The sequence below is a fragment of the Solanum dulcamara genome, chromosome 3, assembly GCF_947179165.1.
Source record: "Solanum dulcamara chromosome 3, daSolDulc1.2, whole genome shotgun sequence".
NCBI lineage: Eukaryota > Viridiplantae > Streptophyta > Magnoliopsida > Solanales > Solanaceae > Solanum > Solanum dulcamara.
The window spans coordinates 17,004,178-17,016,219 of record NC_077239.1 but is presented as its reverse complement, the minus strand read 5'-3'; the positions used below and the strand labels follow the sequence as shown (position 1 = coordinate 17,016,219).

Below are 12,042 nucleotides of genomic sequence, written 5' to 3'. Positions count from 1 at the left end.
ACACATCCCTATATATACATCAGTAGCCCATAATCCCCAAGTCTTAGAATTCCGTTATAACCCAACTATTATCTACAGTTAATCTCACAAGAATCATTGGCCTTCTAAATAGTTTCACCAAGATTAACATTCAAGGATTTGACCTTTATCATTAGTCACATAATAATCATGACCCACATCATATACTCTCACTCTAAACAACAATTGACAATCATTTAACCATACAGACTCCGTGCCCGAAGGCCTAGGCATGAAATCTCCCATCAATCTACATTATATTAAGCAATGAGAATGAATTTATAACTACTCAATTGAGAAACCTAGCCTACCTGGGCTCCAAGCAATTGTAGAAAGATTATAGCACAATCCCTGACTTTTGAAAAGAGAATCAATGGAGATGGCCTGAAATCCATGGATTGTAGCCTTTCTTGCGTTAGGAATCTCTTCTCCCATTCACTCCAAGCCTAAAATAGCTACTTGGGATTTATAGGACAACCCTCATCTATTTTGGCACTTAGGGGAAGAATAAGATAATAAAAAGACGTCTCCTTTACATTTTGGCCTGTCGGATCCCGCTTTGGCGGCCCAAGTCCAGCATAGACTATGCTCAGTAAAATAGGCATAAATTTTTACTCCAAACTCCAAATGAGGTAAATTTGATGGAGTTGGAAATAAGACACACATACCTTTAATTTGATAGGTCATGGACCACCTAGTTCTTTATAGGCTGAGAGTGATGGTTGTTTGAAGTTGACCTTAATTTAAACTCAATCCTGAAACTAAATTGGAAAGATACTTTCAACTTAACTTTGAATAGGAGCATAGTACAAACTTAATTCATAGCTAATGCACTCGCATACCAAGAAATTGATCCTAGTATTATGACGAATGAGATTCGTATATCTTTACCACAAATATTTTTAGTAACGATAGGCTAGGCCGTTACAATTTATTCTCATATCAAAATCTTTTTCTTCCTTTTTGTTTAAACCTACATCAATTTTATACTTATCTTTCTATTTTTATCCTTTTTCGTGTTGTTTTAAACTATGCCAATTGTATTGATTAATATAGATAAGCAAAGACAAAATGAAAAAAAAGGTAACAACGCAATCACACTAAATCGAATGTAATATAAAATGAGATTTTATTGTTACATAATGATACATTTAATGACACGATAAGATAAAAATTTAGTAATACTCAAAGCAAATGTTGTATTTAAACATACAATACAAAAGGTAACAACTAACAACCATCCAGGCAAGTTAAATTTGGAGTATAGATCTAGCGACATAACCACACCGTTGTCCGATCCCCAAGTCTCCATGGTTGTTCTTTTTAACATCTCATTCTATTCTTCTAATGTAATGCTATTAGACACCTCGTATTACACCCCCTCCCCCTCCAATTGCACATTATGTGTAACATCAAGGAGATGGAAAGATCATACTAACACGACGGGAGGTCGTCTTCCAACACATTTTCCTTATAGTTGATCTACCACAGATTAAGATAGAGTTTTTGGAGATGATCATGTCACCAATGACAAGTGGATCGTTAATGCGCAGACTTAATTGAAAAAGAAAAAAAGATATTTTTATCGATCTTTTTTCCTAATCGGTGTTTTAAGTCTTTTTATCCAAAAAGACACTTAAGTATTTCTCTAGAGGCCCAAATCCTTATCATTCATTCCTTTTAAACTTCTTTATATTGAGATATGAGAAATCATATTATCCGGTATTTCTTAAATCTATATAGTGGGTTATGTAGGTGACGTGTTTTAATTAGGATCATACATTAAGATTTTTGTGTTTGAATGAGGTCATACATTAAGATTCTTTTCCTCTTATCACTAGCTAGTCACGATGCTATCTCTCGTCCTTCGTCACTCAGCCATCAAAATGTGGTATGTAACTAACAATCTTTTAAAAAAAATATTAACTTAAAATTATATGTAACTACCTATCTACATTAAAACCTCTTTAGATTAATATTGTTGGGACCATAAAATACTATTATTTTGTAGAAGTATTATTTGATCGATAAATTCATATTTATTAATTTAAAGAGTGCTTTCAAAATTGAATGAAGATTAATTTTGATTACATTTTTAGGGGGATAAAATCTCAATGGATTTTAATGAACCATCTTGTGAAAACGATATTCATGAATTTGAGGTCATGATAAAAAATCTCGATTAATACAATAAAGTGTATGTCAATAGTATGTTAGATTACCCGTGTGAAAATAATACATGTTCAGAGGTTCAGAGTTTAGAATAAATTATGGATATCATCGGAGAAAACAATGTTGATAATGAAGTTGAAGAAAATACAATACCATTGAAATCGATTATGCATAAGGAAACACTTATTATGTCTACAATTCTTCACAAATTTTGGGTGTAGTTTGAGAAGATAACACTAGAACTTTTGGATGTAATAAGAAAAGGTAGAGATGAACTTCAACTTATTGTGTCTAGAATTCTTCACAATTATCAAAATTGGTGATTTTTTCTACTGGCCTGGATCGGGATCAGAGAAAAATATTATGTTAGAGAGTATGTTAATTTACCGAGTATTAACTTAGAGATGTTTTTCTGTATCCTTTTTTGGTCTAGTTCCAACACTGAGGAGCATCACTTAGGCTTTCATTCTTGATATTGTGCGGAGATATGCATCGATTTAGTAGGCCATAGACACTGCCATGAGATAAAGTTCTAACCAATGCTTAATAATATTCATTAACATTGTAATCCCATAATATAATAAGGTAGACAGCTGAAAAAATTCAAAAAAGTAAAATTCTTTTGATTAACCAGTTTCTAAGAGGGAAAGGTCTTATGACACACTCTGCGGTACTCAAACTCAATTATTTGATCTGGTTGAGCAACCTATGAATAGTTATCGCCTACATAACCTACCTTCCAAATCACTTTTAATAGTCTTGTTGTGAAACTAGTTCCTTGACTCTTTTTAAATGAATTACCATCAATAAATTAGTTTAGTGAAAGAGATCCATAAAAAATGACTTTTTTTCATTTTAAAATAGATTTCAAATAGAAAAAGAATAAAAAACTAAGGTATGTTCAGTATAAAGGAAAAGATTTTTCAAAAGTTGATTTCTCATTTTCTCATGTTGGATTGGTCAATAGTGTTTGAAAATATTTATTAATTTTTTGAGAAAAATAAGTTGTTTACAAATAAGGAAAATAACTTCGTAATAAAAATAGAGAAAAAAGTTTTACAAATGATATTCCACATTGATATTGTTCTTGCCATCCTCTGACACACCTCATCTTAACCCCTATTCCCACTCCCATCAATTATAATATTTATCTAGATTATATAAAAAATAGTTTTAGCATAATATTTATTTACCTACCAAACAAAAAAGAAAAGGTAAGAAATTTACTTATTTTTTTAAAAAAACAAAATTTCAATAAAGCACTTTCCATGTAGGAATTTTTTTGACCAAAAAACAACACCAAACCCCACATTTAGTCCGCACCATCAGGGCAAAAAGAAGCAGAGAGGTTTGCGTTTTTGGTGTGAGTGGTGTAGAGTGTGATTAACTTTTTATGCGAAATACTCGTGAGGGTGCAGTTTCACACTTTGCCTTTACAGTTTCTTCCACTCGAAGCTTTATTCTACTTCATTTTTCCGTGGTAATTTTCCTTCCTTTCTTCAAACCCTCTTCTGTATCTAATCAATGTACGTGTGTCGGTATTTTCTTGGTGAACAACCTTCCTTCGTGGTAGATACTTTTGGTTTTGGTTCACTCGAAATTATGTATCATCAAGTTTGTCTTCTTAAGTGTAAATTTCCATCAGTTCTTGTTTTCCCGTAATCGATAATCCGGCTTTGTTACTTTAATGACTGACGAAATATGGCCTAGGGGCTTTTACTGATGACATTTCTTGTTTTTTATTTTTGGTGAAACCGTTGCATCATTTTATATGATCTTATTGTGGGGGCTTTGGGTTTTAGTTTTCCTTTTATCCTTATTTAATTCATTGCTAAATTTGAGATTTTTCTTCTGTGTACCTTGGCTGCGGTGTTGGAGGAATCGGGTTTTTGGTGGTGGGAAGGGTTAGCGATGACATGGAAAGAGGAAAGAACATTACCTAATAACATTCTCTAATGTGGTTAAATTTGATCAGTATGTTTTTATTCTAGTTTTCTGGTTAGCCTGGACATGACATAGTTTTGTTGTGGGAGAGGAGAGGAGAGGAGGGAGCGCAATGGCGGGAAGATTATAGGAAGCTAATTTTGAAGAGTTCCGCACATGTTGTTACTTAGATTGCTGTATTGCAATCAAAATTGTTGTAAATTGTACTGATGAAATGTTGTTGTGATCTAAAGAAAAAGTCTGAATTTATGTTTATCCTTATGCTCTTTTCAGGATAGGAGCAGAGAAGAGAACACATTCAATCATGGTAAATGCTTCTGCAGTTGCATCATCAAACCAGGCAAAAAATGCTGGAAGCTTTAAAAATTTGACAAGAAGTCAGCTTGGCGGTGTTATATTCGGTTGCACGAATAACACTATGAAAGAATGTCTCTCAAAGCAACTATTTGGTCAGTTATTTGGGCCATTGCATCTTTCCTCAACCCCCCCCCCCCTCCAAAAAAAGGAAAAAAAGAAGAAAAAATAAATCAGAATGATTGTGTCGAGCAGATATATGTTTTGATAATGAGTTTTAGGTGTCATCTTTTTGTCATATGAGAGTTTTTTATTTTCTTATTTCTGCTTTCCATCTTTATTCGGTTATGCTTATGTTTTGAATTTTTTGACAGGTTTGCCAGTTCAACATTTTTCATATGTGCAGAGTGTAGATTCAGGCTTGCCATTATTTTTGTTCAACTACACTGATAAAAAACTTTACGGCATCTATGAAGCTGCAGGCTCTGGTCAAATGTATATCGATCAATATGCTTGGACGTCAGATGGTTCTTTCCGAACTCCTTATCCTGCACAGGTTTAGAATCTGTCTTTTCTTTTTGGGATTTTTTCTTTAGTTGAAGCATCTGGTTTAGTCCAAAAAACTCAAAGCTTTGCTGTTTCTTTATGAAGGTTCAAATACGTGTACGTCTGCTCTGTCAACCGCTGCTAGAAAATCAGTTTAAACCAGTAATTAAGGATAACTATTATGGTCAGAACCATTTCTTGTTTGAGTTAGATCATGTTCAAGCTGGTAAATTGATCTCCATATTCTCGTCTCTTGCATTTGCTCCAAGTAGTAGACCATCACAAAACTTTGCAAAACAGAGAAGTATATTCCAAGGTTTACCTGCCAATGACAAAAGAGAGGAAAATGGACGTTTTCAGTCGCAAGACTTCAAAGATACTTTTTCCTACTCATCTGGTTTGAATGGGAAATTGCGGGCTAGAGACACTTCTCCTCTTCATTTAAATAGTAACCGGCAGCCAGAGGTACTATTAGATAATCCAGCAGAGGATGAAAAGGATCTGATATGCATAAAGCTTAGAGAATTGTTCCTTCAGCGTGAATTCTCAGGTGGTATTATAGATAGGCCTTCAAATGAAGCCACCCCTGCAGTCGTACCTGTGTCTATAAATCACCCAATCATTGGGCAAGAAACTTTGCAGGAAGAGCTGCCACTTGCAGAAGAGCAGAATGTAAACTGCTCCAGTGACTCAACTGATTATCCATCTGTTATAGCTCATGTAATAGCTCAGGTTGTTCATCTTCTTGTAGTATCTGCTGATCTTTTTTTCTCCGACAAAAACATCTTATTGCTGTATATGACTTAAGCTATTTTGTTGGTTGCAGCTTCTTCAAGAAATGGAAGAAGACAAGCGTAAGATGGATAATTTGGAGCGGAGGATGGTAAACCTTATCTCTTTTCAATCTCAGCATTATGGTGACATCTCTATTCTGGGGCTAAATCCACTAGCCTTCCTAATTGCTCTATATGGGTTATTGATGATGCTATAAAACATGCATCAAATTTTGAAGCTATAAAACATGCATCAAAATTTGAACATTTTTATGATATAGCCAGGCATCCTCAATTACACCTCCCATAAATTCTTCTACATAAAACCTATTCATATAAGCACAAAATTTTTCAAGAGACATAGAAGAACTCTTGATTTCCAAAACAAAATCTTCATTAAATACGAGATCATTGTTGAGATCATCACAATTAATATTATCAAACTCATTGAATTCGAAGTAAGTGCTTAAATTCTCAAATAAGGAATCATGAATATGCTCAGCAAAGAGTATTGGATTACTAGTATCATGGTAGTCATGTATCTCCTCGTCATTAGTAACAAATTAAGCTCATATCACCAATACTTGAAGAATTATGTCTCATCACACAGAAACAATCATATTCCAACAAGTTATCACACGAGAACTCATTCAACACTAGAATAAGAGATGAAGAATCATCTAATTCATTCACAAGCCTCCTCCCACAAATATCACACATCTTTTCAACAAGTGGGAATCCAATGAAATGGAGGGACAAAACATAACATGAGTAGTATGGTTATAAATGCAGAGTGTAGTAAGCTTTATAGTATTAGAGTTTAAATCATTGAACACAACGTACTTGAAATTGAGATTGTCCACTTTATTTGGGGAAGAGGCTCAGAGTTTGTGGAGACATAACTTGGCTTCTCCAGGCACTTTGATTGTTGTGTGAGGGGAATATTATTTTAGCTTGTCATACATGATAGAGGAAAACTTTTAGCTGATAACCTCCAATATTGGAGGACCCTTATTGGGTTTTGTGAGAAAATGTCCCTTGAGAAGGTTCCGAATCTGCACATTTAACAGATTGGAACTGGTTAACATAATTATGACTATACTAAGAATATGAAACAGTATGTATAACTAAGTGTGGTATTCAATACTGTATGCATTGAGGTGAACAACAAACAAATTTGGATTTTCTCCTATAGTCTGCCTGTTTTAACGATTTTTACTGTGCGGTTTCATTACTTTTATTCTGCATTTTTTACTTTATCTGCATAATTTAAGGATATATTGGGAGTATATTAAGAATATGAACCAATAAGGGATGTAATAGGGTTTTGTAGTGTGAACTGCTGTAGCCAAAATGAAACAGATTTATAACTGAGTGTGGTATCTAATTTTATATTCCTTGAGATGAACAACAAGAAATTTGGATTTCAAACCCCCTTTAGTCCGTTTATAGGATTTTCAGTTTGTCGGTCTCATATCGTGTACTGCATTTCTACTGTATGGATTGGGAGTTGGTGATAAATATTCTAAAGAAGAGAAGATTGGAAGTTATTTCTCTCCTTGGGTACATTCACAGCTGTATATATACAGATAAGAAGTTAATGCCTGGTAACTCTTGGTGGTTTCAGGATCATGCAGAACAAGAGATTAAACAGTTAAAATATAGATGTATGATGCTGGAGTCCTCAAATACTGTTTGCACACATGCTGATGAAATAATTATCGACCATACTGATGATGCACACCTGAAGCATGAGATGATTTTCCTAACTGGAGGATATGATGGTGTATCATGGTTATCTGCATTGGACTCGTATTTGCCTTCATTCGATGTCTTAAAGTCACTTAAACCAATGAATTCAGTCCGTGCATATGCCTCTGTTGCAAAGCTTAATGGAGAATTTTATGTATTTGGTGGTGGAACTGCAAGCTTATGGTACGACACAGGTACAGTCTGCACTTTTCTGATCCTCTCATCAGCCCCCCCTCAAGTTGCTGACACTGATCCATTCTTTACTCTTGAAGTTGAATCATATAACACAGCTGATGATGAATGGACTGTGTTACCTTGTATGAAAGAGAAAAAGGGTAGCTTAGCTGGTGCAGCTTTGAAGGACAAAATATTTGCAGTTGGTGGTGGAAATGGGATTGAATGCTTTTCAGAGGTTGAAATGTATGATCCTCAAGTAGGACGATGGATTAGTACACAATCCATGTTGCAGAAGGTTAACACTTGTGATCCTGTTGTATTTTGTATGTCCTATTATTGTTTCCTGATAATATGGTCTAACCCAGATAGACAAAAAGCATCAATAAAGCTACAAGTTTGGTGTTTTGTTTGGCCCTGAAAAAATAATTTGCAATGTGACAGACAATTCCAGTCCAAAATCCAAGTTCTGACAAGAATGCTGTTTTGTATTAGACTTTAAAGTTATTCTCATCATCTTAAATTTTGTAGCAAATCGATAAGACTTCATCTTGTCTTTTATCCCTTTGTTTAATCCTCTTGGCAGTATATATTAGTAAAAAGGTATTAAGAAAATATTGATAAGTAAGATGGTATAGGGAAAGAATTGGTTGAAGTGTGGTGTTCTGTTTAATAGTTTTTTATTTTTTTATTTTTTTTATTTTTTTATAAATGGAGGTTGGGTAAATTGGGGAGGGGATTACAATGTGGGGAATTGAACCTGCACCAACAAAGTGAAAGTTCAGGTAACCAAGCAACTGAACTACTAATATTCCCCAATTGTTTAGTAGTGTTATCTACAATAGTCCATTTTAAAAGTGTTATCTACACTTGCAAAGTCAATTGTGGGAAATACTTGCTAGCAAAGCTAGGAACTTCAGGACTTCCATCTGCTGTGATTGGATTAGTTAGTGTCTGGCAGACATCTCATTTGTTTTAAGTGCTAAGTTTTCTCCTCTGATGTGACTATCTTCCTCTTTTGTATATTTGCAGAGATTTGCCCTTGCTGCGGCAGAACTTAATGGTGCATTATATGCTGTTGGTGGATATGACGGGAGCGATTACCTGGAGTAAGTTGTAGCACACTTACATTCTTTTTCTGCTATGAAATGTGTTAATGATACTTTCCATGTGAGCCTCATTTTCTTGAACTATGAAATTATAATTTTCCACGGTCTTTCCCAAGAAGTTGAGATGCTTGTACATTCCCACATGCACCTTTTTTGAAACGCTAACTTCCCGGGGGGTCGTTTGGTTGGGAAGAAGTTATCCCGGGATAAGTTATGAAGTTATCCCTCCATATATATGGGATAACTTATCCCATCACTATGGTATAAATGTTAGGATAAATAATCCAAGGACTGCATTTTATCCCGGACTATTATACCTTATACCTCACACCAAACAATCCCTTAAGTATTTCACAAGTATAGAGAAACGCTATTGTGCCATTAAGTTAAGATTATCTGCAATATGTTAGACTCTTGTATTCAAGTTTTATGCTTTATTATCCTGTAGCATCTTTCTTACTAGCTTTTTCTTCAGGACTGCTGAAAGATTTGATCCCAGAGAACATTCCTGGTCAAAAATCCGAAGTATGAACACAAAAAGAGGATGCCATTCATTGGTTGCCTTGAGCGGGAAGTTGTATGTTCTTATCCTTTTTTTTTATGTGTATCTTAGTCATCTTTACTGACCTTAAGGGTAGATGTCCCCTGGGGGTTGGGGGTGGAGTGGGGGGGGGATTTCTTTTTCGTGATTTTCAGCATCTCCTAAGTGTGTTAGAAAATACTCTTTGACAATTTCTTTTAGCTTTCATTTTAAAAAAGAGTAATTTCTTTTTGCTTTAACATTGCTATGTAGATATGCACTTGGTGGCTACAATGGATCTACAATGGTGCCTAGCATTGAGATATATGACCCCCGTCTAGGAACATGGATAATTGGTGAGCCAATGAACCATTCAAGGGGATATTCAGCTGCTGCTGTTCTAAAGGAATCCATCTATGTCATTGGGGGGGTTCAATCCAATGAGGAAATAGTAGACGTGGTATGTAACCTTATCTCGTTGTTCATTTCATGCTTAATTTCATATTGCTCCTGGTAGCAAACTCTCAAGTGTTGTGGTTGCAGATTGAATGTTACAAGGAGGGTGAAGGTTGGCAAATGCCTAACTTGAGGGCTATCGGGAAAAGGTGTTTCTCCTCAGCTATGGTTTTAGAGGAAGACTGAACTCTGCTTGATATAGAAGCTGATCTGGAGCAATGGGAGGTGGTGTCTTCCTTAGAATCTAATGCATCCTTTGTTGATTTTGTGGATAAGATTAGTATCTGTCCCTTTGCATTTGTGCATACAAGCTTGAAGGAGTTTTCTGAACTTTTAGAATTAGTAAAGTGGTTTCTCTTTGCTAGAAAACAGACGTTAATAGATAGTATTGCTATCTATCTTTCTTATGGCTCTTTATCCAGTAAAACTTCTGCATAATAGGTAGTTGCTTTTATCTGAAAGAATCGGTTTCTGGGAATGGAGAACTTCTTGTGCAAAATGGTGCCATCAGAGTCTATGCCACCCATGGATACAACCTCAAATCCAACTTGTTCCTTGTTCCTTGTTCCTTGTTCCCTCCGAAGGATATGTCCAAAGATCCTTTTAGTACAACCATCACATACTGGGAAAAAAAAGAAGAAAATTTCATATATTATGGATGAATATATCATACATATATACATTATTAGTTGGGACAAATTTCACGATGGGATAATCTATAGGGTCTATTTGGGTAATGATGGAAGTTATTCGTTATAATAAGTAATTTTCTGGTGTTTGATTGTATATGAAACTAACCTATCGAAATAGTTTCTTTGAAAAGGTAATCAGTAATACTAAAAACACTCGAGGTAAAAACTAGGGACCTTTTTGAAGAAAATCCAAAGTGTAAAAAGGTCGATTTTTGATTTTCAAAAATACTATGTTATCATCACACTAATAAATTAGTTCTTAACTCTTGAAATCATTACCACAAACCAATTGAAAACGTCGTATCAAGAGTATTTAAGAGATAAGATTTCAAGCTTCACAAAGAAGAGACTCATTAAATTTCTAGGGTTAGTATGGATCCAAAACTAAAAGTAAAGCCGCTTGTTTAGCAACACACGTGCCTGGAAATTGTGTTTACTTGGCTTGATACATTGATTATGGTTAACTTAGTTAGCAAGTTTACAATCAAAAGATATGCATATTAATATTGCCATAGATCGTTAAGAGGTCTAAATTTCCTTTTTAAGAAATGTAGAGGACTTGCAAGTTTTATTATTTTTGCTAAGAAGATTGCATATGAGATGGATAATAAAATCTAAATTTTGTAAAAAACAAGTACTAGATCTAGAGAAAGAAACAATTTATGATAGTATTTGGTAATGAATCCACAAAGTCTCGAAGAATCTTTTAGAGTAGGTTACTCCTTGCACTTAGTAGATTAAATCATTATTTTAGTCCGGAGCCAAAAGGTTTTTTTTTTTTTTACAAAAATTTTAAAACGGTGATTAATTTTGGGATCACATCAAAAGGGTAAATATGCATTCTGGGACGTGACTTACCCTTTATCAATTGATGTCCGTTAGTCAAAACGTTAAAGTCACACATGCAACTTACAAGTCGCACCACAGTTGCGACTTCCTTTAAATCGTGGGCCCAAGCGCCTCTTCCCACCCCCACTCCCCACACCACCCCCCCCACCCCGGTCCCCCCAGCCCAAAAATCCTTTTTATAATTTAGGTGTTACATTTTTTTTTTATAAATTTGTATAATTATGTTTTAGCTTATATGAGGTTTGTTTCTTTCCAAAGTATTAATTTTTCTATTGATTTTTTTGTTTTTGAATTGCTTAAAGTTGTAATCAATTTAAACTTTTTTTTTCTTGTTAGAGTCTAATTTGAGTTTTTTTTAAAATACTCAATATCGAATGCTTAAATAAAGAAAAAATCAAAGAAACTTTTTTCACTTTTTTTTTAGTTTCTCTTATAAATTCTAAATAAAATAGAGTTTAAATTTCAAGTAGACATATCAAATCATGCTTGGGACCTCTAAAATTTCAACCAAGGCCACTCCTAAGCTGAAAATCACCTTCCGAATCCAACAGAGTTGTCAGAATTTCATTAAGAGTATCGAAACTCCGCATGTTGACCAAAGTCAACTCTATGATCAAAATTTCAAGAATTCCTAACTCAAGGCCTCAGCTTCACAATTTAGTCCTGAATATAATTCCATTAACTCTCCTAGAACAAATCCACATTTTGGAGCTAATGAAATTGATGAATTTCATTCCAAGACC

At 34.5% G+C, this 12,042-nt stretch overlaps 1 protein-coding gene across 3 annotated transcripts; it reads left to right on the top strand.

The window, feature by feature from the left end:
* Positions 1-3,512: 3,512 nt before the first annotated feature.
* On the top strand, positions 3,513-10,257 carry LOC129882448 (uncharacterized). Of its 3 annotated transcripts, none has more exons than XM_055956746.1 (11): positions 3,513-3,670; positions 4,408-4,583; positions 4,803-4,984; positions 5,080-5,706; positions 5,801-5,857; positions 7,375-7,693; positions 7,772-7,971; positions 8,706-8,782; positions 9,258-9,359; positions 9,576-9,762; positions 9,846-10,257. In XM_055956746.1, the coding sequence occupies exons 2-11, from the start codon at positions 4,439-4,441 to the stop codon at positions 9,942-9,944; spliced, it is 1,995 nt and encodes a 664-aa protein (XP_055812721.1). In that variant the 5' UTR covers positions 3,513-3,670; positions 4,408-4,438; the 3' UTR covers positions 9,945-10,257. The 3 variants fall into 3 exon arrangements, with proteins under 3 accessions (XP_055812721.1, XP_055812722.1, XP_055812720.1); XM_055956747.1 differs by lacking the exon at positions 3,513-3,670 and adding an exon at positions 3,677-3,759; XM_055956745.1 differs by lacking the exon at positions 3,513-3,670 and adding an exon at positions 3,698-3,716.
* The last annotated feature ends 1,785 nt before the right edge of the window (positions 10,258-12,042 follow it).

What these genes read in the sequence shown, in the direction of transcription:
- LOC129882448 (XM_055956745.1), top strand. An exon ending in CACAATCCATGTTGCAGAAG is followed by an intron (nt 7,972 to 8,705) that starts GTTAACACTTGT and finishes GTATATTTGCAG; the next exon opens with AGATTTGCCCTTGCTGCGGC. An exon ending in GACGGGAGCGATTACCTGGA is followed by an intron (nt 8,783 to 9,257) that starts GTAAGTTGTAGC and finishes CTTTTTCTTCAG; the next exon opens with GACTGCTGAAAGATTTGATC.